Source organism: Xiphophorus hellerii, chromosome 3, assembly GCF_003331165.1.
Source record: "Xiphophorus hellerii strain 12219 chromosome 3, Xiphophorus_hellerii-4.1, whole genome shotgun sequence".
Lineage (NCBI taxonomy): Eukaryota > Metazoa > Chordata > Actinopteri > Cyprinodontiformes > Poeciliidae > Xiphophorus > Xiphophorus hellerii.
Window position 1 is genome coordinate 22987086 of NC_045674.1, and position 22186 is coordinate 23009271.

At 36.5% G+C, this 22186-nt stretch overlaps 2 protein-coding genes across 6 annotated transcripts in view; one reads left to right on the forward strand and one right to left on the reverse strand.

The window, feature by feature from the left end:
* Positions 1–18998, reverse strand: part of dnah5 (dynein, axonemal, heavy chain 5) — an 88880-nt gene extending 69882 nt beyond the window's left edge. Inside the window, exons 1-11 of the mRNA XM_032558388.1 lie at positions 18749–18998; positions 9103–9237; positions 8467–8551; positions 8172–8332; positions 5554–5772; positions 5120–5257; positions 3805–3981; positions 3514–3627; positions 3289–3396; positions 2949–3071; positions 2507–2722 (exon numbers count right to left, since the gene is read on the reverse strand). Coding sequence (XP_032414279.1) covers positions 2507–2722; positions 2949–3071; positions 3289–3396; positions 3514–3627; positions 3805–3981; positions 5120–5257; positions 5554–5772; positions 8172–8332; positions 8467–8551; positions 9103–9237; positions 18749–18838 — 1566 coding nt within the window. The 5' untranslated portion in view covers positions 18839–18998. The remainder of the gene's footprint in view (positions 1–2506; positions 2723–2948; positions 3072–3288; positions 3397–3513; positions 3628–3804; positions 3982–5119; positions 5258–5553; positions 5773–8171; positions 8333–8466; positions 8552–9102; positions 9238–18748) is intronic.
* A 1054-nt stretch (positions 18999–20052) lies between these two features.
* The window catches only part of triob (trio Rho guanine nucleotide exchange factor b), a 98159-nt gene continuing 96025 nt past the window's right edge, over positions 20053–22186 (forward strand). For 3 of the 5 annotated variants that reach the window (XM_032554941.1, XM_032554950.1, XM_032554985.1), the window contains exon 1: positions 20066–20379. In XM_032554941.1, the coding sequence (XP_032410832.1) occupies positions 20310–20379 (70 nt within the window). In that variant the 5' untranslated portion in view covers positions 20066–20309. Of the gene's footprint in view, positions 20380–22186 lie in introns of all 5 variants that reach the window. The other 2 variants (XM_032554959.1, XM_032554968.1) reach the window with 1 other exon arrangement.

A 22186-nucleotide genomic window follows, 5' to 3' on the forward strand; every position in this document is an offset into this window, starting at 1 on the left:
GTATTTTATGTGTTCAATGTGCTGGGATTTTACGTAGTGGCCGACACAAAGTCATAAGTGAAACTTACATGGTTTTCAAGATACAGCAACCTCAACGGTAAATCACAAAACTCATACATGTTGAGATCAAACTTTTCTATTCCCTAAACTGGTCAGATTACTGTAAATGCCTGTCTCTTGTGAACTGTTACCACTAATGCTTAATTACACATAAGCAGACGTGCTAAGAACTGTTGGCTAAGCTATGTATCACAAATCTGTCATAATCTGTTATTGCAACAGCGTCTTCACAGGTCTGTCCAACAAATCAATTAAACAGCCGCAGCGGATCCAGAATGCTGCTGCTCGCGTTCTCACTAAAACCAGGAGGATAGAGCACATAACACCAGTTTTAAAGTCCCTCCACTGGCTCCCTGTAGCTCAAAGAATAGACTTTAAAATACTGTTGTTAGTTTATAAATCACTGAACGGCTTAGCACCACAATACATTAAAGATCTGCTGTTGTTGTATCAACCTTTCCAGATCTCTCAGGCCTTCCGGTTCTGGTCTGCTCTGCATCCCCAGAACCAGAACCAAACGAGGAGAAGCAGCTTTCAGCATCTATGCACCACAAATTTGGAACAAACTTCCAGAAAACTGTAAAACAGCTGAAACACTGACTTCTTTTAAATCTCGACTAAAAACCCACCTGTTTAGAACTGCATTTGAAATGTAATTAATTACAAATTTATTGATGGAACTTGACTTAATGCTTTGTTTTGATTGTTGATTCTATCTTGCATTGTGTTTGTAATGATGTAAAGCACTTTGAAATGCCTTGCTGCTGAAATGTGCTAAACAAATAAAATTTGATTGATTGATTGAAAACATTGTATTCCACTGAGTAGTCTCATACATGAGACTAATCATATACTCATACTCATGAGTACTTTGAAACAGTATAGAAGAAAATATATAGTCCAAAAAAGCAATTTTATTCTCTAATGTATCAGAGTAAACAGCAATGGACAGTTAAGATAAAAATAAGGAAAAAAGGGAACAAATTTTTTAAAAAATTACCAATGTCAATGTTCCATGCAGTTATTATTGTCATTTAAAAAATGCACTGAAATATTTGGTAGATATTAGATCTACAACTGCAAGTTGCAAACTACAAAAATAAAAATAGATCATGCATTGCTAAGTGGTAAAGACCATGATGAAACATTACCTCCCATTTTGCCTGCATTTCGGCAGACTGTACATCCAAGGAAGCAAAGAAAAACAAAAAAACAAACAGTACAGCTCACATTAATATACATTCTAATTTTGCATGGTCATTTAATTCCAGTATCATTTTATGACCAAGGGCAAAAGGCAATACAATTTAGTTTTGCAAACTAGGGGATAAATCTATCACTATAATAGAGTTTTTGCAGTCAGATTTAGTTCTTTTAAATGAGCTGCACTGATTGTGCATAATTTAGTAAAGTAATGAAGACACTGTTTGGATAACAAATGTTTTGACTGTGGCAAAATTTTAGATGAAATGTTCTTTGATTCCAGTACTATAACCACTATAATGAAACAAAGCTGAATTTCCAGAGTGAGGTGAAAAGGAAAAATAAAAAGGTAAACAAAAATCAGTTTAAAAGGCCCATGATAAGCAATTGGTTCTATTAAAATATGAAAAGATAAAAATGTAATACACATTATAAGAACAGAGAACTATGATGAAAGGCCTCTTTAAATGGTTTATTGCTAATTAAACTACCTCAATAGTATGATAGCAAAGTTTCCCCCAGAAAACTTGCTAAGCCTGGTGGTTGGGCGCTCAGCAGTCATTCATCCAGCAGCCCGTCATGTTTTTTAGTTTAAAAATATTTAAAGTTGACAGGAAATTTAAAAATATCACTTGATAATTATGTTATTGGAAGATTAATATCTGAACACCAACTATAAAGTCTTAAAAAATGCAAACATTAAAAATAAATAAATAAATAAATAAATAAATAAATAAATAAATAAGCAATGCTAAGCATGGTGGGCTGCCAGGCTTATAACACCCTGAGGGGAACCCTGGATACTATGCAATTTTCTACATACAAAACACATTTTTTATGTTTCACCAAAGAAAACTCTTAGTATATGTCAATGAAAACCCGCATTTTATAATGCCACATTATTTTTTTCTGTTTCTGAAATATATTTAAAGTAATTGCTAAATTTATGTTATTTTCATGTAAACACATACGGTACATGTACAATTTCTATAAAGCTCATATACTGTATGTATATCTAATGCATGTAAGCTGTGAGCATTTAAAACCAAAGTCAAATTCCTTCTTCATACTCACAATCTTGACCATTAAAGCAGATTCTGATTAATTATCTTTCACCCACAAGAAAGTGAAAACCACTACTGCAGAGGTTCAGCTAGCAGAAATAATGTCAACATTTTATGGAATTCAATTCTGCACCATGAAAAGAACTTCAAATTTTAAATTGGAAATACTGTACACCTACTTGAAATCTGGTGGCTATTGTTTCAAGTCCTTCAATCTTGGAGTCCTGAAGTGCAGAGTAGGTGGAGATGGTGTCAAACACTTTGAGGATTTTGTTTAGACGTCGCTGGAATGTGTCAAACTTCCCAAAGATGTACATCTCACTGATGTCGAACTTTCTCTGAGATGGAGATTGCTCCAGCTCCTTCTTCGTTTTATGAAAACACCGCTGGTACTCCTGTGCAACACAGTTTGAAACAAAGCAAACTCATCCTCATCCAACTGATGCAGCTGGGTTGCATCAGTTGCAACCCAGCTGAACCGTAATACTAGGACTGTTTGTTCGAAGACATAACTAAAGTAATTGATACCACATCTAAGAAATCATAATAGAGGACAAATACATAGCAAAAAACCTGATGAATCAAAAAAAAAAAGTTATTTCAGTAAGGAATATCCAATACCTGATTTAGATGAATTGCAGCTTTGATTTTATCAGTAACCTCTTGTTGAGGTTGGTCCCATATCGAATTGGAACCATTATTAGTGATGTAGGCTTTGCAAGAAGTGATCATCTGATTTGTGACCTGGAAGTACAAGAGGTTTTGTCAACTATTTTCAGTCTGTTTGAGAATTTTATCATGTGTACAGATTTTAAAACATTCACATCACTTTGCTGATATATTCCACCTATCTACTGCTATGCATCTTTCCTTTGAGTTGATTGCATTTAGAGACATTAAAAGCTATATCACAAGTGTCCGAATTTGGATTAGAACAAAGTAACCACCGTATTTACAGTACCTTAACAAAGAGTGATGTTATTTTTTCAGATGTGTTATAGTAGCGAGAAATGGTGTGAATCATCTTGATGGCATTGATCAAACCAGGGATAGCATCCACCATTGATACCTGAAAGGACAAATATTTTCTTTTTGTAAAATCCTAACAATTTTTAGGAATGTTTGGTTCATTTTTCATACATAGAAACATAATACATGTTAACTTTGTTTATTTTTTTTTACTTACAGGGTCACTGTTGTAGAGTGGATCACAAAACTTCTCTAAGCTGTAGAGATACTTCACGTTGTCTTTGGCCTCATTAGCTGCTTCAGTAATCCGTACGTCTAGTTCCCTCCATGACTAAAGAAAAGAAAAATATGCTTCTTGCGCTTAATGCATTGCTGTATTACGTTATTCAATGTAAATTTACATAAAAAAGTTTAGAAGAATAAAATTAAAGTTCACTTAGACAGCAAAATAAAACATCTTTTCGACATGTGGTGCATGTTCCAGTCATGAATGAGTGTCATTTCTGACCTTAATGAGTTTGGATTTGGCCAGTAAGAGAACACCCAGTACAGCACTGACTTCCGGGGTTTTGAGCTGGTCCAAAAGATAGTTGAAGCGAGCCATTCGTTTCTTCCAGTGATCCAGTTCAGCACGAGGCCCAAGGTCGTCAGCCTCCTTACGGAGCTGGTTACTCTCTGCGAGAACCTGGAGAACAGACCTATTGTCAGGATCTGTGTTTTTCTGTGCATTTATTTAGAGTTTTCTGTGTCCCTGAGTCTTCGTGTTGTCCTGTCTTCCCCTTGATTGTTTCCCAGGTGTGTCTCGTTTCTGTGATTACCCTCACGTGTATTTAATGTCACCTGTGTCTTAGCGTTTCTGTCGGGTCCTTGTCAATGTGTTTGGTCCATAAATGTAGCCTGTTGCTACCAGTGTTGAGCCCTAGCCTTCCGCTCTGCTGTGCTGCCAGGTTTTGTGGACTTTTGGACTTATTTAAGTATATTTTCATCATTAAACTTCCATCATTCATCTCATCTGGGTCTGCTGCGTCTCCCTCACTGCTTCCACCACAACAGTTCATGGCACCTATATGCTGTATTTGAAACTTAATTTATACCGTGTGTAATTAATTCTTACAAAGCAAGAACATATTTATCTGGACATAGTGGAGTTAAGTTGCAGGACATTTTGGACAGACTGTTTTGTCCAAACTATGAAATGTACACATAGTGATTACACAGTAGACATATATTGTCGCTACAGAGACTGATGTTTAAAAATTGAATCAGCCCCTAGCTGATATTCTAGGCTGCTAACTTTCTAACTCTAAATATGATTAGGTATTGCTGTATTTATGTTCCCTGAGCCTAACATAAATTGCAGATTGAAAGGTCAACGCTGTGCCTTCAAAGACTTCACAGTAAATCTAAGGATATTTAATTTATTCCATGCATAAAGTTCACAGTTTTTCTCTAACTTGCACAAAAAAAGAGTCTGTGGTTATTAGCTGAGTGGTTACATAATGCCAGGAGCCATTATTTTTAAAAAATGTCAAAACATTGGTGCAGTTTATTAGGCAGTTTATATGTATTGGGCTACCTCTACTGATAAACTTTAACAACAGCATTTACTTGTCCAGTTTTAACTTTTTCTTTATAGATCAAGTTATATTTTTACTATATTGTTGACGCATTCTGCTTTGTCATAGACAATTCAAGCAGATAGAAAATGAATCACCGCTCAAATCCTGTCCTTAAGCAGCTCGGCAGAACAGAAAAGCCAACAAGACTGAAGCTAGTTTCCACATGAAATATAAATGGTGATGCCTTGGAGAATATTTTCTCACCTGTTCTATCTGCTTGATCCAAACTTTCATACAGGCTTCTAGTTTTTCAGTGGTTTCTGCGCTGTTGGCTGCTGCCATGTAATCTGCTGGGGATTTCAACACCCGCAAGTCAAACGTGTCACACTCCTTCAAGGTAACCTGGTGGGAAAACAAAACATTTTTTTCCCCTCTCTGTGTCTTTAAGCTACTTGAATCTGGATGCAAGTCTCTGCATGCATATCCATTTTTTTCTGCTTACAGTACAGATGTTCAACAGAAAGAACATGAACTTCAAATAAATGTCAAAGCTAGCTTTAATATTCTTTACCCTTTATTTTAAATGTTAAATATCTCTTGTGTTCATAGGATTACAATAATTGGTATTAATGTGATTTGAATTTAGATGGCTGTTACATGCTATCTAATTTATTTATAAAGTGGTGTCTGTTACGTACCTTTTCTTGTAGACTCTCCTGTGCACCCGCCAGAACAGATACAAAGCTTTCAAGTGAAGATATGAACTCTTGTTTTACACCCTGGGCCTGGGGACTAGCCAGATCACCCCAGCCATGGTTTATTTTCCTCAGTGTGGGAATAAAAATGTCTGAAAGCAACTGCTCCACACTTTTTAATAGTCCAACTTCTGTTGTATCCAACATATTGAAGTTCACATCCTGCAAATCCAGAAATATGTGCACTGATTACATAAATGAAAAATCATAGTATTTCATCTTATTATTTGGATTTTCTCCAAAGCCAAAATCAGAAAAATTCTCCTGTAATAAGCATAAAAAGGGGCTTACATGTAAATACCGAAATTACTGCAGCATATGTTTTCATGCTGCCACAGAGCTACCGTTGGAATTACATATAAAATCAAATATAACTACCTCCACTTGCTGATCTTTGATTTAACTATCAATAAGTGTAATTATGTCAATAAATGGGAAGTTTACTACCAGTTACCTTAGTGCAGACGAATAAATGTGGTAGTTGCCATGACCTTACCAAGCTCCGCCCACAACCGACCCACGTGACCGCAAGTCTCACAAACACAGCCTAGCAGCGAGTTTTTTCTATGTAAACATGACTCCATTAGAGCATAATTTCTACCGGATTTTCACAATATATCAGCTACTATAATGGTCAGAGGAACTAACAAGTTCATGTCATCATCTGGGAGGAGGTTACTGGTTTCTCAGTCACAAGCTGGTTGCAAACCTGAGGCCAGCAGGTGTCAGTCAGTTATGGTAGATCTGAAATTTGGTTTGATGACGTCAATATGAGAAGCTACAGACTGATAGGAGGAACCAAAGAGCTCTGTAAAGGTAAAGGCAAATCTTCTGAAGTTGGGATATAATTCATTTAATTTCACATAATTATCGCGGTAGAAGCCATTTGTTTGTTAAAATTTTATGAAATATATTTGTTCTATTTGATGTTTGTTGTGAATGACGTATACTCACAAACGAACGAGGTAATTAGTCCAACGTTTAGAAACTACAGCGGCTGTAATGCGCCACAGCAAAAGTAAACAAAGGTAAAATAACCTGAACAGGTGATCAACTCAAAACCACTCATACCTTTTTACTCTCTCTCTCGTTGTAGTTTAAGCACACCTGTTACCGTGGCAACCGCCTGCTCCCCGCAAGACCAGCAAAGATTACGTTAAAAACATAACATTCAGTCCGTTACCATATCAAGTTTCCAGGCTTGATATTGATTTCTCGATTATTCATCAGCGCTTCCCTGAACACAGCGACGGTTGATTGACTAGCTGTACTTGGTGCTAGCGTGGCTAACACGAGTAACAGTTTAGTCCAAAGCCTTTTCTGCTAAAATAAAATCTTTATTGTATGTCAGATGCAGTACACATTGCATATTGATCTGTTTAGCTAACGTAAGACTGTGTAGCAGACAGGCTTCAAGGTGTAGAAGTTGTATCAGTTCTGCCATTATGCTGTACTTAGCTAACGGGAAGCTAAGTGTGTTTGTGAGACGGCCACGCACGTGACCACGTAGAATGGACATCAGCCAATGAAAAGCGGCCCCTCTGGTAAGGTCCATTAGGACACCTGTATTCACGCTCTACTTCTTCTTAAGTGTTTTATTGGTGGTTGGCAAACCAACTTAAGATGTTTACCGCCACCTACCGTACTGGAGAGTGAACATCAATGACAATCACAGGGAATTTCACTCGCTTTCCTCATGAGTCTCAGGAGATATTGTAAACTGTTCGTACTTTGGTTACTTAGACACTGTTTGTGGGTCTGGTCGACCCTCTGCATTTTATTGCTAACATTTAAACAGAAACAGAAACTTTTTTACATTTAAAATACAAAAAAGATGTTCACTTCACCTCAGTTACAAAAATATAAACAATGTGTATGGTTTATTTTTGCCTTTGAAAGAAAGCATTTTAAGAATGAAAAGTGCCACTCATTCATGTCTGTTATATGACAAAAACAGAAATTAGTTCTATTCAATATATAAATAAAAGTCCATCTGTTCACAATCTGTGAAACAAATCTACATGGTGTATCATTCTTTCTCCTCCTTTTGCTATAACCTGTAGCAAACATAGTCTTTTACCAGCAGAGGTGATTAACTTTCCTGCAGGAAGCATGTGGGCAGCTACAATCAATGAACAAAACAACCTGTGATATCACAGTGTTATTGATGAACACCCCTGCTGTCCCACTTATCTTTAGACAAAAGAAGCATTCATGGGCACCATTTATCCTTCAAGCTTCATTCAGACATTTAACATTTTAAAAAAAATGTTTTGTTAGATTTAGTCAAATACCTTTTAGCACTATATTCCGACTGAAATAGATGTTGAAGTTCAGTTTCTTTTCTGTTGCCCCAGAATTTATTTGTTCAGAACAGGTAAAAAATATGCGTAATTTACTTACTACCGGGTTTTATTTTAGGGCTAATTCACAAGACAGTTAATGTGTAAAATTTCTCACGTCTTACTCTCAGAGTCAAGGCCAAAGTTGTATTTTAATCTGAAAACATTATTTATTTCTATTAAAAAAAGGTCTATGCTTTTATCAAAACTCTGACTCACTCTGTGTATGTTCTCGGAGGTTATTGCTTTCAAAGTGTTTGCTTTTGTGAAGAAGACGCAAACTCCGGTCAATGCCACATCCCTTCCATCAGTTACAAACACTTTCCTTATGTGACCAGGCTGGTGGGAATCAATCTGGGTGGGTGGAGAGGTTGCAGCTGCTGAGATAAGGAATTAGTCATCAGTCTATGTTACTGCTGGACCATTTTCTATATTATCACTAGTAACAAAAATAATTGCATTGAAGATATTTAGTCAGTTTTGATTCACTGAGTGTTCTTTTTTTTCATGGTACCTCCTTCTGCGAGTTCAGTGTCCTGATAATAAAACATGAGGTGTGGAAGACCACTTGCCACAAAGAATTGTTCCATACGATCAATCTGTTCCAAGAAACCAAACAAATCGGCATCGTGAGATTTTGCAGACATTGATGAAAATGTTACATAACACTGAAAAAATAACAACCAGGCTGCAAAACAATATTTAAAAAATCCCAAACAGAAAATGCATAGTTTCAAAATCTTATGCAAAAACTATGTACTGTATATGAAAGCATTACAGTTCAGTCTAAATCACTCGTTTGTCAGTACTAGTTGCGAAAATACAAACCTTAAACAAGTAGTTTATAAATGTGTGCTACTAATATGTAATAATGTCCTTTGTTAAAGTTATCATTTGACATTTATTCATTTGAAATCATGAATAATTTTAAATGAACTTCCTGACTTTTTATTGTAGTCTTTCCTAACTCTTTTGTGCTTCTGCAATGCCCAAGACAACAGGTAAAAATACTACATAAAAAGAAATGATTGAGAGTTTTCACTTGGTTTCTTTTCAAAATTATATATTCTATATTCTTTATTTTTTGAAGGTTACTGTTGTTTTCTCCTAAAACAATAAGGAAATTTACGTGAAAGTTTAATTCAAGCACCTGATTTCCTTCCAAAATGGCATCTTCAACATCAGACTTCTCCAGTCCCAGGCATGAAGCAACAATACTGAGGATGTAGTCATGTCGTCCGTCCAGCTGGGCACGCTTAGCCTCACGCTCCTCTTTTAGCTTTTGCTGCACAAAAAATGTACGGATAAATGTTATTGTTGTACTGATAAGGATACGCTCTGAAGTAAAAATTGATAGCTACTTTATGCTGATTAAGTACTGACTAAAAATCCACTAAGCTTAGGTAAAGTCATTGTGTGATTCAGCAAAAAGTAATAACAACCAATAAATTTGACTATTAGATTAAATATCTTTTTTAAATTATTGTTGTTTACTTATTTTAACTTTTATTTTCCTGTTTATTATCAACGCAGACACAAAAATATTCAAATATTCATCTTAATTTTTAAGTATACATCTCCATTAGCAGGTTTGCGATCTGCACTGAGTTGCCAGATTTCACAGCTTTTTAGCAATAGGATAACGCTGCACACTACAACTCCAGGAAACGTGCCATTTGCTCTTTATCTTGGTCTTACACTTAAACAACAGTAGATAGGTACAATTCTTTCTTAAATTGTTTTTGCACAGGCTTTACCATGATCAGAGCTGGTGGTAAAAGACTCTTATACATGTGAAACAAAATCCCAACACCTGAAAGCTGGTTCCAAAGCACAAGATATTATAATGAAGTTTCATAGTAAAACTTCTTATTCATTTTATGAAAAAATAGGCCTTTCAGGGACTATAATAGCATATAAATATCATGGACCTTTACTCTTGTGCAGGTTTATTCCAACATAACTGATGCAGATCAAAAAGCGGCCAGACAGAGCTAAATATAAGACCACTGAAATCATAGCAAAGTTTTCAAGGATACATTTCAAAGTATTACATAATTAGGGTCTGAAAGTTATGATTTATGGAAACAAAGGGTGTCACTAATACATAAAAGCTTAGGTGAATGAACATAAAAATACAGAGAGTTTTTTTTTCTCATTATTTTTATAAATTGATTGAGAAACATTTGGGTGGAATTAGCTTCAGTGTAACTGCAGAAGAATAATCCTACAAAGGCTTCAAGGCTGAAAGGTGAAGGCTCAAAGTAGGAGTTCTTCTCAGACCCCGGGGGATTGGCTAGTGAGAGGAGAAGCAGGCCGGCTTCCTCATTTAGCGAGGGTGTCAGAGTTAGTAAGAGCAGTAGCACATTTGGCCATTAGAAGCTTTAGACTTTTGGTAATGTGCAAAACAGAATGTAGCAGGAAGGTTAAAAATGGTTTTGGTAAAGAGCCCCAAAGTGTCCCAATTACAGTTGTTGATGGTCTAGAACAGTGGTTAGTGCTACTGCTTTAAGGATGATATTGAGTTATAATTTTGGAAAGGAGTCTGTCTGCATTGAGTTTGCATGTTCTTCCACAATCCAAAAATGTGAATGTTAGATTAATTGGTTGTTCTACATTATCCTTTGGTATGAGTCCGTCTAAGTCTTTTAGGACTGTGTGTTTCTGTGTTGCCCTGTGATGGACTGGCATCTTTCTCCAGACTGTCCTGCCTCTCTCCCAACATCATGTCAAACAAAGGTATGATGCATTAGAGCTGGTCCCTATCAGAATCAAAAATGTAATTCTAGATTAATAGAAGCAACAACTAAATAAGATTATAACTTATATTTTAGTTATAATCATTTTCTTTAACTAAAATGATCTCTGAAAATGAATGTTAAGAATATACCTAAAAAATTATTTTCTTTCTTTTCAAAGTCAGGGAGAGGACAAGAATGACTTGTCCTCTCCCTGGCTTTGATTTAATTTAGAGTCATTATGTCTGACATTAAATCTGAGAAAGAAAAAAATTTTAAGGTGATGGAAAAAATAGACAAAGAGTTTTAGTTTCAGAAACCCATTTTCTCCACCATCTTCTTTAATCAGATTGAACCACAATAGAATCTAAGGAGAGCCTTATATTTAGTTTTTGTTTGTGTTACTGTTCTCACTATTCTCTTTCTTATAAGGAAAATTATTGAACTACCAACCCCTGATAGGTGTCTAGTGGCAGTATGGCAGACTTGTAACTTGTATATTTTTTATTAGCTGCATTCTTTAAACAGCTGAGTGACAAAGTGTAGCAAAGTGTATATCATTTTATTTATCAGATCTCCTTTAAGGTTGTAGACAGGAATTAAAGCAAGTTTAAATTTCGGAGATGCCTATGTCAAACCATTTAAAGTTGCGATAATTCATATATTTCAAATAATATATTTCATTTATTATGTATGTGGGGTTTTAAAAGTAGAAGAAACTGAGTATTTTTATAGGGAAAGTGATGATAGGCATTCAGACAAAGAGCTTTGATCAGCCTAGTGAGGGCTTTTAAAAAAATCAAGCATAGGAAATGAGGTAATGCAATTAAATAGGGATAAGAGGTTGTTGTGGCTGATTGCAAGAGTCATGTTCAAGGTAATGGAAGAAAGTGGTAAGAGGACGGTTTCAGAGGTACGAAGTAAAAAAGGCTGCTCTACCTCTGCAACATTGTTTGACCACCAATTTAGGATGTCTGTGAGTGTTATTAGGCTTCACATTACAAGCCACATCATTCAACTCCAGTAGTTGCAAATCAATTCAAACAAAGAGTTTGCAGATTGTAGTCATAACTACAAGTACCTTACATCACTTACTGATGTTACTTATAGGACCTTGTTTTTAGATTTGTAAAATTTAAAAGCATGCACATACTGTACATGTTGCATTTTTACTCTTCAAAGTTTATTGTGAATTGACGTATGCTACTTCTAACTCTCTACAGTATACCATTAAGGTAATAGAATTGCTTCAAATTGTGATATTACGTAAGCGTTTTGGGACAATTGTAGTCCCACAAGTAGATAAATCAGGGTTTTTTTGATGATTGTTGTAGACATGACAAAAACACTGTCTCGTGTGCTACTGAGAGCTTAGTGAGTGATGAGATGGGGCAGAGAACCAAAAATAAAAATTAAAAATAGACAAGCGCTGACTAACCAGAAACAAAGAAATAACAGTTGTCCCCATTAAAGTTAACACACTAGTTTACAACATAATACTTGTTTAAAATTTGGATGTGTTTTGTTTAATAAAATCTAGTTTAGTCTTTCAGCAAGATATTTTTGATCAAATTGGTTACAATTCAGTTTGGAAGACTGGATCAGCCAAATATCCAACAGTCTTCCAGCAGTGGAGTAAACTGGGCAGACAGCACCCACGTGAGCCTTTGCTGATAATAATTCCCAACTAACAGGAACAAGGCTAAGAGATCTGACAGAACCAGAAGAAGAAGCCAGAGCTTGTTCTGAGAAAAAAAAAGGACACATATGACCTGCCTGGGGATGTTTTTGTTTTAGAAATTATATGTACAAATCTAGGGTTTACAAAATGGCTATCTTCATTAACTAAGAGCATTCAATCCCCAACCTGTTAACAATTCCGTTTAAGTGGTTAGCAATGTCTCGTTTGTTTATTAATCAATATATAAGTTGCATTATCATTAGTTTATTTATTGTTTTAATGAGCAGATGCAGTGCAAAAATAAAGTTTGCATTTGAAGAGACTTTATTTTACTCGTAAAATATTCGTCTCCTTCTTCTCATTAAGTGTACTGTTTATAGTCTCTCTGAAAAAGAAACCTTGCCCAGTTTGAGACTTAAGTTTGAAACTGATAAAAAATACTTTATTTAAACACACTGATATAAAAACTAATGCTCCTCCTTTAACATGTACAACCTACACTAGTAGTGAGACATTTTACCACCTATTCCACATGCATACATATGTATCCAAATATTGTACTCTCTAAAATGGCTAAGACAAAGTCACTTAAATCAATTTAAAACTAAAAACAATGTCTGAGTAACTTCACTTTTACAGTGCCTTTAAAAAGCACAGCAAACTGATTTAACGTTTTACAACTTTTCTCTGTATTGAGTCCTGAGTTTCTAAACAGCAACATCAAAAAGCAAAAATACATAATACATAAAGTGTTATGCTGCACATAAATTTAATGAGCAGGTGGAATCTATGCCAAAAGCAATACACAGGCACAAATCAACAGTTTCATCCAATGGTAGTCACCCACGTTTATTTCTTTGCAGACAGGGAAACCATTCAGAGGCAGACTCATGTCACAACAGTACAAACATTGAAATCCTTCAGAAGCTAACAAAAGCCCAGGCAGAGATAAACCATGCCATTCTGGTAAGTCCTATACTAAACTGTCACCTCTGAAATTAAAAAGTAAACTGTTCTGACAATAAAAAAATACAATGCAACAGGTTATCATGTATGATGTGAAAAAATGGAAATATCATGCTGCCAAGCATAGAATTATAACAAAAACGAAAAATCGTTGAGTTTATTTCTGCTCGTTCCATTTCCAACTACCTGGTAGGAAATGAAAGAGCTGAAAATGCCATTAAGCAGGACAGTAAGAGAAGTAGACGAGAATGGAAGAAAAATATTGTCAGCTGGCAACCCAGTCACTCAAATTATTTCTCTTACCCGAATGACCTTTGAAACAATTTGTCTCCAAAGCCTCTTCCTAAACATCTGCGACATGACAACTTGTTGATCAGCACCTCACCTCTCCTGTATCTTCTCGATGACCACCTATCACTTTCTCATCTGCATGTGCACTCTCACCTCGGAAGGGTTAGAGCTATCAATTGTCAGTGTTGACTACCCAACCAGCTGAGCTGCAGCTTGAAATACTATCTACAGTATGTCTAATGGCCACTCCAAATAGAATTTGTTTAGCACCAGATGGAGACATGTGGAAAAACAAAAGTGAGTAGATGAGATCTGGTAATTAGTTTACAGATACTAAAGCATATAGGAAATTTCATTTTATCTTCTTCCCAGCATTTTATCCCTTTGTTAGGATGTGCTCAGCGAGCAGAATGCAGTAGATAGTTCATTGAACAAAAGGTCAAAAGCAATTAAAAGGCCATTTTTAATTTATTTTTAAATATAATACATGAAACACCAGTAAAGCTTTTTTTTTAAAATCGGTTTTGGTAGTTGGCTAGTTGTTGGAAGGATTAATTGAGCCTGATTGCATTTCAGCTGCCTGATTAATCTAATTTTAAGAACCGATTATTATTTTTCATGATTTTAAGTTCAGGACTGTTGAGAATCTTTTTTTTTTTTTTTCATTTGACCTTCTGCTGACCGTATTAACAGAGCTGTGCTAAAAAATTTTGTACCACTTGAGCTAAATTAGTAATTCTCCAAATCCAGTCCTCATGAGCCACTGCCCTGTAACTTTAAAGCATCTATGCTCCAACACTCCTGAATTATAAGGTCGAATTGCCTCCTGAGCATCACTAAGTGCTGGAGTGGACTTGTAATGAAGCATTGATTTGACTCTGGTGGTGGAGTCAGGATGCATCTAAAAACTGCAGGACAGTGGCTCAAAGACTGGCTGAAATTATACCAGTGCCACCATTTGCATTCCGAGGTCAAATAATTTAACCTGATAGCCAAATAGTTTACTTGTCTGTAATTAAATAGCCGTAGGAAGAGAGCCGTTTGAAGCAGCCTCATGGTGACCAAGGAACACAACAGAAAATAGATTTGTAGTCAAGACAACCTAACCCTAAGCTCCATTCAGTTAGATGTTTCCATGGCATTTCATGTCATTAAAGAGCTTGAGATAAAAACTTCCTCTTGGAAATGGTAAAACCAACTTGTGTCTTAGGACTTTATACAAGATAAGTTCCCTCTGAAAAAGTAGCTCTAAGTGCAAATATTTCATGCATTTATTTCGTAACAAATATTGCAAAATATTTGAGAAAGGTTAAACCCATAAAGACCAATGAAACTTGATAAATGTGCCCACAAATCAATTTATCAAAGTTACTTTGTGTAGGAAAGTTTACTACAGAAAGACAGGTCAAAGTTTAGATGGTATTTTAATGAAATAACATTTTGCATAATATTCGAGGCCCAGTGACACATAAAAGGTATAATAACCAATAAAATCCCAAAACATCCAATTTCATTTTTTGTGACAACTATGCTAAATATCAACAACCCATGCACTACCATAGCTCACAGAGGAAGAAGTACATATCAGTTTTAAACTTAATAGCTTCCTTACTCAGGGATACAAAAGAAACACAACAGCTAATCAATGATGAATTACAGTCAGCCAAAGCTAATTAAGCAGCTAGCTCGTCTGTAACATCAGAACTCTTGGGTAACCTTACCTTGTTTTGATAGTCTGGTTTAAAATGCAGCATAGTTGTAGATGGCCTTTCAGACTGGCTGTTCTTTTTAAATCATTCCAAACGCTTAACTTATTTAGGTTTTCATGACATTAGAGAACTACAAAGACGAGACAACAGAGAAGAAGTGTTTTTACTGCACTATGGGAGGAATCAGCCTCCTTGTTTGGCATGAGAGAAAGGTTAGTGCCCTGAAATTATCAGTGTTGCTCCTGAAAGGGTACCGCTAACTATATAATGTGGTGTTGGATGACGTCCTGTCAGCATGGTAATTATCATGGTCCCGCTCTCACCTTACCAGACTATTATAACAATAGGATGGCCAGACAAAGGAGAGTAAGGGTTGAAAGACTGCTTGGTAGGGGGGAATATTCAAACACTGACTCTCTTGAAGTGCAAATGCGTTGCAAACACATGTGACCTATATGGTGAGTGAGTGTTGTGGTTACTCACACCTTCATTATGCTGTCTGAATTACCATTGTAAGATGATTGTTTTACTCACATAGCTAGAGCAGTTGTGTGACAGCGAACAAACGGTGACATTAGAGGATAAGTTTAAGATACATTGTGAATTAATATGCAAACTGTAAAAATAGTAAAATAGTTGCTTATGCTAATTACATATATGTAACAACCGTGAACTAAAGATCACAACAAAATAAGGTAATTTTTTTTTTTATAGTATGTTTTTGTTTAATTCTATGGAACTAATCGGTATTAAAAATTGGAATTATAATTTCTTCATTTTGATATAATTTCAGCACACCCAGTGTCTGCACTTTTGAGAGAAGTATTTGCATTTGTATAAATGCAAATACTAAAAAAAATTGTGAAGTTAATTGAGTCATTATTGACCATTATGATCTCCCAAAAGAAGAGCAAGAAAATCAGCAGAGTTAGTTTTAACAACTAACCTGGACAAAGCAAGATTATAGTGAGCTAAAGAAACAATCATGAATTGTGGATAAACTGGGGATAGATTCAGTGATGAATGTTAAATCTGGACTGGCCAAAGAGGTGTAACTGGAGCAGTTGTTAGACGTCATCAGAATAAATCTCCCTGGCAGTCGTTATCTCTACAGTGTATGTATTTGTGGGCATTGAAATTTTAAGACTTTCTTTCTAGGAAATCAAATATATAGTCAAAGTCATAGCTAGCGAACAGTCGGAATCTCAATCCAATTAAAAATTTGGCTTATCTGTCAACTGTTGTCAGAGAATGTTGCAGTCTAATTGATGTAAACTTAATAATTTCCATTAGTGAGCTCAAAGATCAAGCTGCGATAAAAGCAATTGGAGGTGCAACAAAGTCAACAAGCCAGATTGAAAAGGTTAAGCAATTATGCACTATTTTAATTCTTCTAATAGTTTTATTCAGATTGCTTAAAATGTTTTTCTTAATTGCAAGTTTAAGTCAAGAGTCCATGGTCTTCAAGCACATTTCTTTCTTTCATTATTATTATTATTATTATTATTATTATTATTATTATTATTATTATTATTATTTAAATCTATGCTTAGTAGTGAAAATATAGACACAGAAAACAATTTGTTTAAAGATTATGCAAATAGTTGCAGTTAAGAGTTATAAGCAATGATTCACCAGTGGACTGCACACTGGATTGGAGGTTAGCACTGTTGCCTTAAAATTTCCTGAGTTTGAAATCTGGCAGTAGACACAGAGGAGTATTCCTCAAGCTGAATAAGACTGTCAATCCAGTTCATCTGGTCCCTGGTAAGAGGTGGGGTCATGCCAGGATAACCGTTGTTGATCAGTTTAAAACTACACGATACACATAGAACTCTGACCCAGTACTCAGAACATTTTCAAGAATGAATATGATGTCTCTAAGGATCCCTGTGTGTTGCAGAAGAGAATGGAAAGCATAGCAATAAAATTTAGCTTGGCCATGAGCTGATATTTCTGTGTTGAACTTTCTGCTTGTAAGCTGCCATGAAACAAGAGAGTGATTATGAATTATAAATGAAGAGGCTGGCTCCCCAAATGAGAATACATTGACTTAGACAGGAACAGGTCTGTGTTTTCACCAGAAATATTTAAGCTTACCCTGCAGAAAAAATGTTAAAATAGATGTGAGACCAGTTATATTGAGCATGCATTTCAGCATACATAATTAACAGATTATCTATTTCTGATATATTTCACTACATGATAGATGATACCATTTTTAGTGCCTCCATTGTCTGTTTCAGTTAACGTGACACTTGAGAAGTTGTCCATGTTTGGTCAGAGCTGATGGCACAGGAAAAAAAAAAGGCCTCGTTGATATTCTCTTCAGTGCAAAGAAAGACATTGTAAAACTCTTCTTTCATAGCAAATGAAGGAAATGACATTGTAGGAGACATGTGGGGGTTTTGTACTTTTGAATAGTGTCGTCTATGTCCACAAAAATGCTGTCCTTCAATGATACAAAGTTGACACAGTCTAGCAAAGGGATATTACTTTAATAGCTGGTGGAGAAGCTGTACATATCTAAACCAAACAACTTCAATGGGATTAAAAGAAACCAAATTTAATTAATCTGCAATGAAGAGAAGAAAACTGCCTGGGAATTGTTGACTCAGTGGTTCTGAATGAATATTTCTCACCAGCTCAACACAACAAAGCCAACCTGATATAGTGCAGCTATATTAAAAGTAAACTTTTGCTGCATTCATTATCTTTGCACAGCATTTTCACATTTAGGCAACCCTTACGGAAACTATTTAAGGAATATGCCACCATCTTGTGGAGAGATGGCTACAGTACAAACAACATGATGCACTGCTGTGGTGCTGCCATTTTTACTCTACTTTGTTGCACCAGGGCATCTAATCAAGTGGCTCTCCATGTAATTACTAAAAGGATTTCAGGATTTAAAGTTGAAAATGAAGTGTGTAATAATTCTATAAAGGTATATGTAAAGAGTTAAACACTTTTATATTAACACAAATATAAAGTTTTACTTTAAAACCTTTAACATTCACAAAATTATATAAACAGAACAAATTAGCTGATGCTACCACATAGAAAACACTGGAGGTTTGTTTTCAGCCCTGGTTAATCTTTAAGCCAGATGACTGAGCTGTTAAACTTTAGATGAGCAACAGTGAATAGTCAAATCAAACATGGTCACTTTGAAATGTAAAGTGACCATAAAATAAAAATGATAAATAAGCACATTTCAAAATGTCTAAAGTAAATAACTTTTTATGGGCACATTTGCCTTTTTTTCTTTTCTTTTACATACGGTAATTAAAAAAGAAGCTTTTAACCAGTTTAGAGATTTTTGAGGGAGAAAAAAAGCATTACACTCATCTTCACTCTTGTGTATTATTATGTGTATTATTATTATTATTATTATTTTTTAGCCCAAACCTGCATTTCCTTCTGCATCTCCACAGACACAGACGACTGGCTGGTCCTGTTTCTGTAGTTGATCTTAGCATTCCGGGAGCTGAAGGACATGGCTTCAACTTTTCTTTCTTAAAACTCCTCATAGAAGAAAAAAAATACCCATACATCCAACCATACATCCAACCACTGCTCCTTTTTTCTTTCAATTAATTTAGTTCAGTTTGCAGAGATTTTGCAGAACCCTTCCCCTTCCGAGCACTTGTGTTGTTAGTTACCAGGGCAACAAAGGAGCAAGAAAAAAGAATAGTGGGTGTGACGTTTTTCCTCTCTTTTCATTTTTTGTTTCCTTTTTCACCAATTTGTCTTTCAAAATAACAACATTTAGAACATTAAATGCACGTGACATTGCATTAAAAAAATATCCAAGTATGGAGAGAATGATAACAATCAATTTGCACTATAGTGGCAGTGTTCAATGCTTATCAATTTTATAACAGCAATACAATTGCCTTCGACAAGTAAAGAAATTATTAAATTATTATTTTTAATAAACCTCACTTTGAAATAAATAGGACTACCTCTTTAAGTTGTGCTTGCGTTTAATAACCCTCACGGTGCAATGTATTTGAACAACCCCTAGATGGCAGTAGCCCGACGTCTATAGGAAAAAAAGACAGCTGGAGCTCATAGGGAGAACTGGGTTAGGTTTGTGGGACAAATGACCTCATACTGTAGCATCATCTTCCTCAGTAGGAGATGAAGAGCGAATGAACTCATCCTTTCATTTTACTATCATTTTGTCCCGCTTATGGGCAAAGTCATGCTAATATAATACCGATAACCTGGAATATCTTACAATATGAGTTCCTGTAGTCTGACATTAAAATAAAATAGATAATAATCATCTAATTAGAAAGCCAAATATGTTATTGAAAAGAATTTGAACAAATTGTTTGCGAGAAGGTAGTCTCAAAAAAAAAAAGGAGGCGGAGTAGTTCCCGGTGGATGTTATGATGTTATCTGTCGGAACATCCCCGCTTAAGCAATTAAGATAGGATCCTGACACCCACACAGTCCGCATCAGCACCGCAGCGTGTGGCGCACATCAAAAAATGGAAAAAAAAATAAATAAAAAATGGGTGGCGCACATTGCACCAAACCCCCCACCTCCACCCCCCACACCCCCCCACACACACACACCCACACACACCGAGACGGAATCCCAGGATATCCCACCCTCACCCACCCCTTGAATCGGAATAGCCCTCCTTCATCTGTTCTCCTCCTCTTTTACCTCCGCCTTCTCTCATTATCGCGCCCCCCACCCTCCTCCCTCTTCCTCCACCACCTCCTCCTCATCCTCTGCCTCATGTCCCAACTCGGGAGCGCCGCCGATCGGTCGCCAGGATTTTCCCCTCTCGGCCAAAATGGAGGAGGTTTGTCGCTCATTGAGGGGATCGGATATTACGGATCGGCTTCAATGAAAGTCGCCAGGATTCGCATTCGTTGATCGGTTCCGACTTGCAGCAATAGAAACAACCCAAGGATACCTACAGCCGTTTCCGCCCGAGCGACCGCAGCCATGAGCGCAGGAGAGGGGCTAGATGAGGCTGCAAAGGACGCGGCAGACATAGCGGCGTTTTTCAAATCGGGTAAGTCAGGAGGAGGAAAAAAAAAAAAAAAGGGGGCGAGTCTGCCTTTGACAGAGCCGAAGCAAAAGCTTTCCGTTTGTTTCCCTTCTGGTCCTGGAGGTTATTATTTACAGATGTCACAAAATGCGTACGCGTGAGAGATGGGCTGCACACCGTGCGTCTGGGAGGCTGGAGGCGAAACAGTTTGTAGTTATTTACATCATTCCAGTCGAGCACCGACCTGTCATATTGCAGCGTTTTATGGGAACAGCTCGAATATCACCCTCAAATTTCCGAAATGCTCATTAAACAGTGTGCCCATCTCGGGGTTGGACCAAATCTGTTACGAGGTGTGAACGACTGCAGCCAGACAATGCTGATTGTTTTGACGTAACATCCATCACGAACCCATTGACGGCTCACAGAGCAGCCTTCAGAATGCATGCCTAGAGGCCAGTCGACTTAAATAAGGTCTGTGAAATATGTAAAAGGGAAATACGGAGGTGTGCATGCAGTGGGCCCCTCTGGTGTGATGGCATCATCAAAACAAAATAAGGATGGGCCTGTTTACTTTCAAACCCTACAGTCAAAACATCATCTTCTTAAGCAGATTCGAGTAGGGTGCAATACTAGTCCTATAAACAATGCTTTGCAAAAGTATTTATTGCAACAACAAACTTGATTCTACTTAATTAGATGCATTATGCATTATATAGCAGCACAGTAACGCATAATTGTAAAGGGTATTAATATTTTATTTGAATAAAAATCTGAAAATGGTGGCATGAATATGTGTTTATCCAACTTTAATCTTATTATATATAAATAAAAACCTTAATTGTCCTTCGGAAAACATCTAAAACTTATGTGCAATTTGGGCTTAGTGTAAATACAGTTGTTTTTAAAGGCCTCCGACTGGTAGCAGAAGTGAACAGAGACATTCACAGAGACCAAGTACCTTAACATACAGGTCAGGGATGAGATTGTGGAGGAGGTTACAGCAGGGCCAGGTTGCAAAGCAACATCCAAAGCGTTGAGCATCTCACAGAGAACTACTCAATTCTACTGGGTGATGTTAGGAACACATTTTCTTCAGGAGGTGAAGGTTCACCCTTCAGCAGGGCAACCGCTGTAAACATACAGACAAAGGTAAAATGGCTTGGTGTAGCTTAAAACATATCCATGTGCTACACTGACTCTTAAGAGTCCATTTATGTTCTAAATGGCTTGAGAACTATTTAAAAAAGAATAAGGAAAATATTTTAAAACTTTCAAATCTACAGTTCTACCATGACATAACATGAAAGAGTTTATTGGGTATGAATACTTTAGCAAGATTCTATTTATTTATGCTTATTGACCAAAAACAGAGTCTTTGAAAGGCCCAGTTTCAAGTCAAAGTCCAAGATGGTGTCCAGATCAGCACTCACCAAAACAACCAGCTGTCTCTTGCTCCTTCAGCTGCTTCCCTCTGTGACACTTGGTGCCTTAGGGTTTGCTGGTCAGTTTCCCCTCTGGCCGAGAGAAAGCAGGGATGCTAACTTTTTCTTGTGTCCACCTAGATGTGATTGTAAAGTCTTAGTTATAATTGATTTCTCTGACTTGCACACCCAGATATACATACACTATAAACAGTCTGCAAACCACATCCTTCCCTCTCCAAACTGTCACTGACAGTCAGACAGTTAGGACTGTTGTAGAAATGGATTGTATTCAAATGCCTTCTTATGTCTGACTGGATGCCTGCCAGTGTGTATTTTCCTATAGCTGTGTTGCACCCAGCCAGAAAGTTGGCTTGCAAGTGAAGTTGGGTCTGCTTGGATGTTTG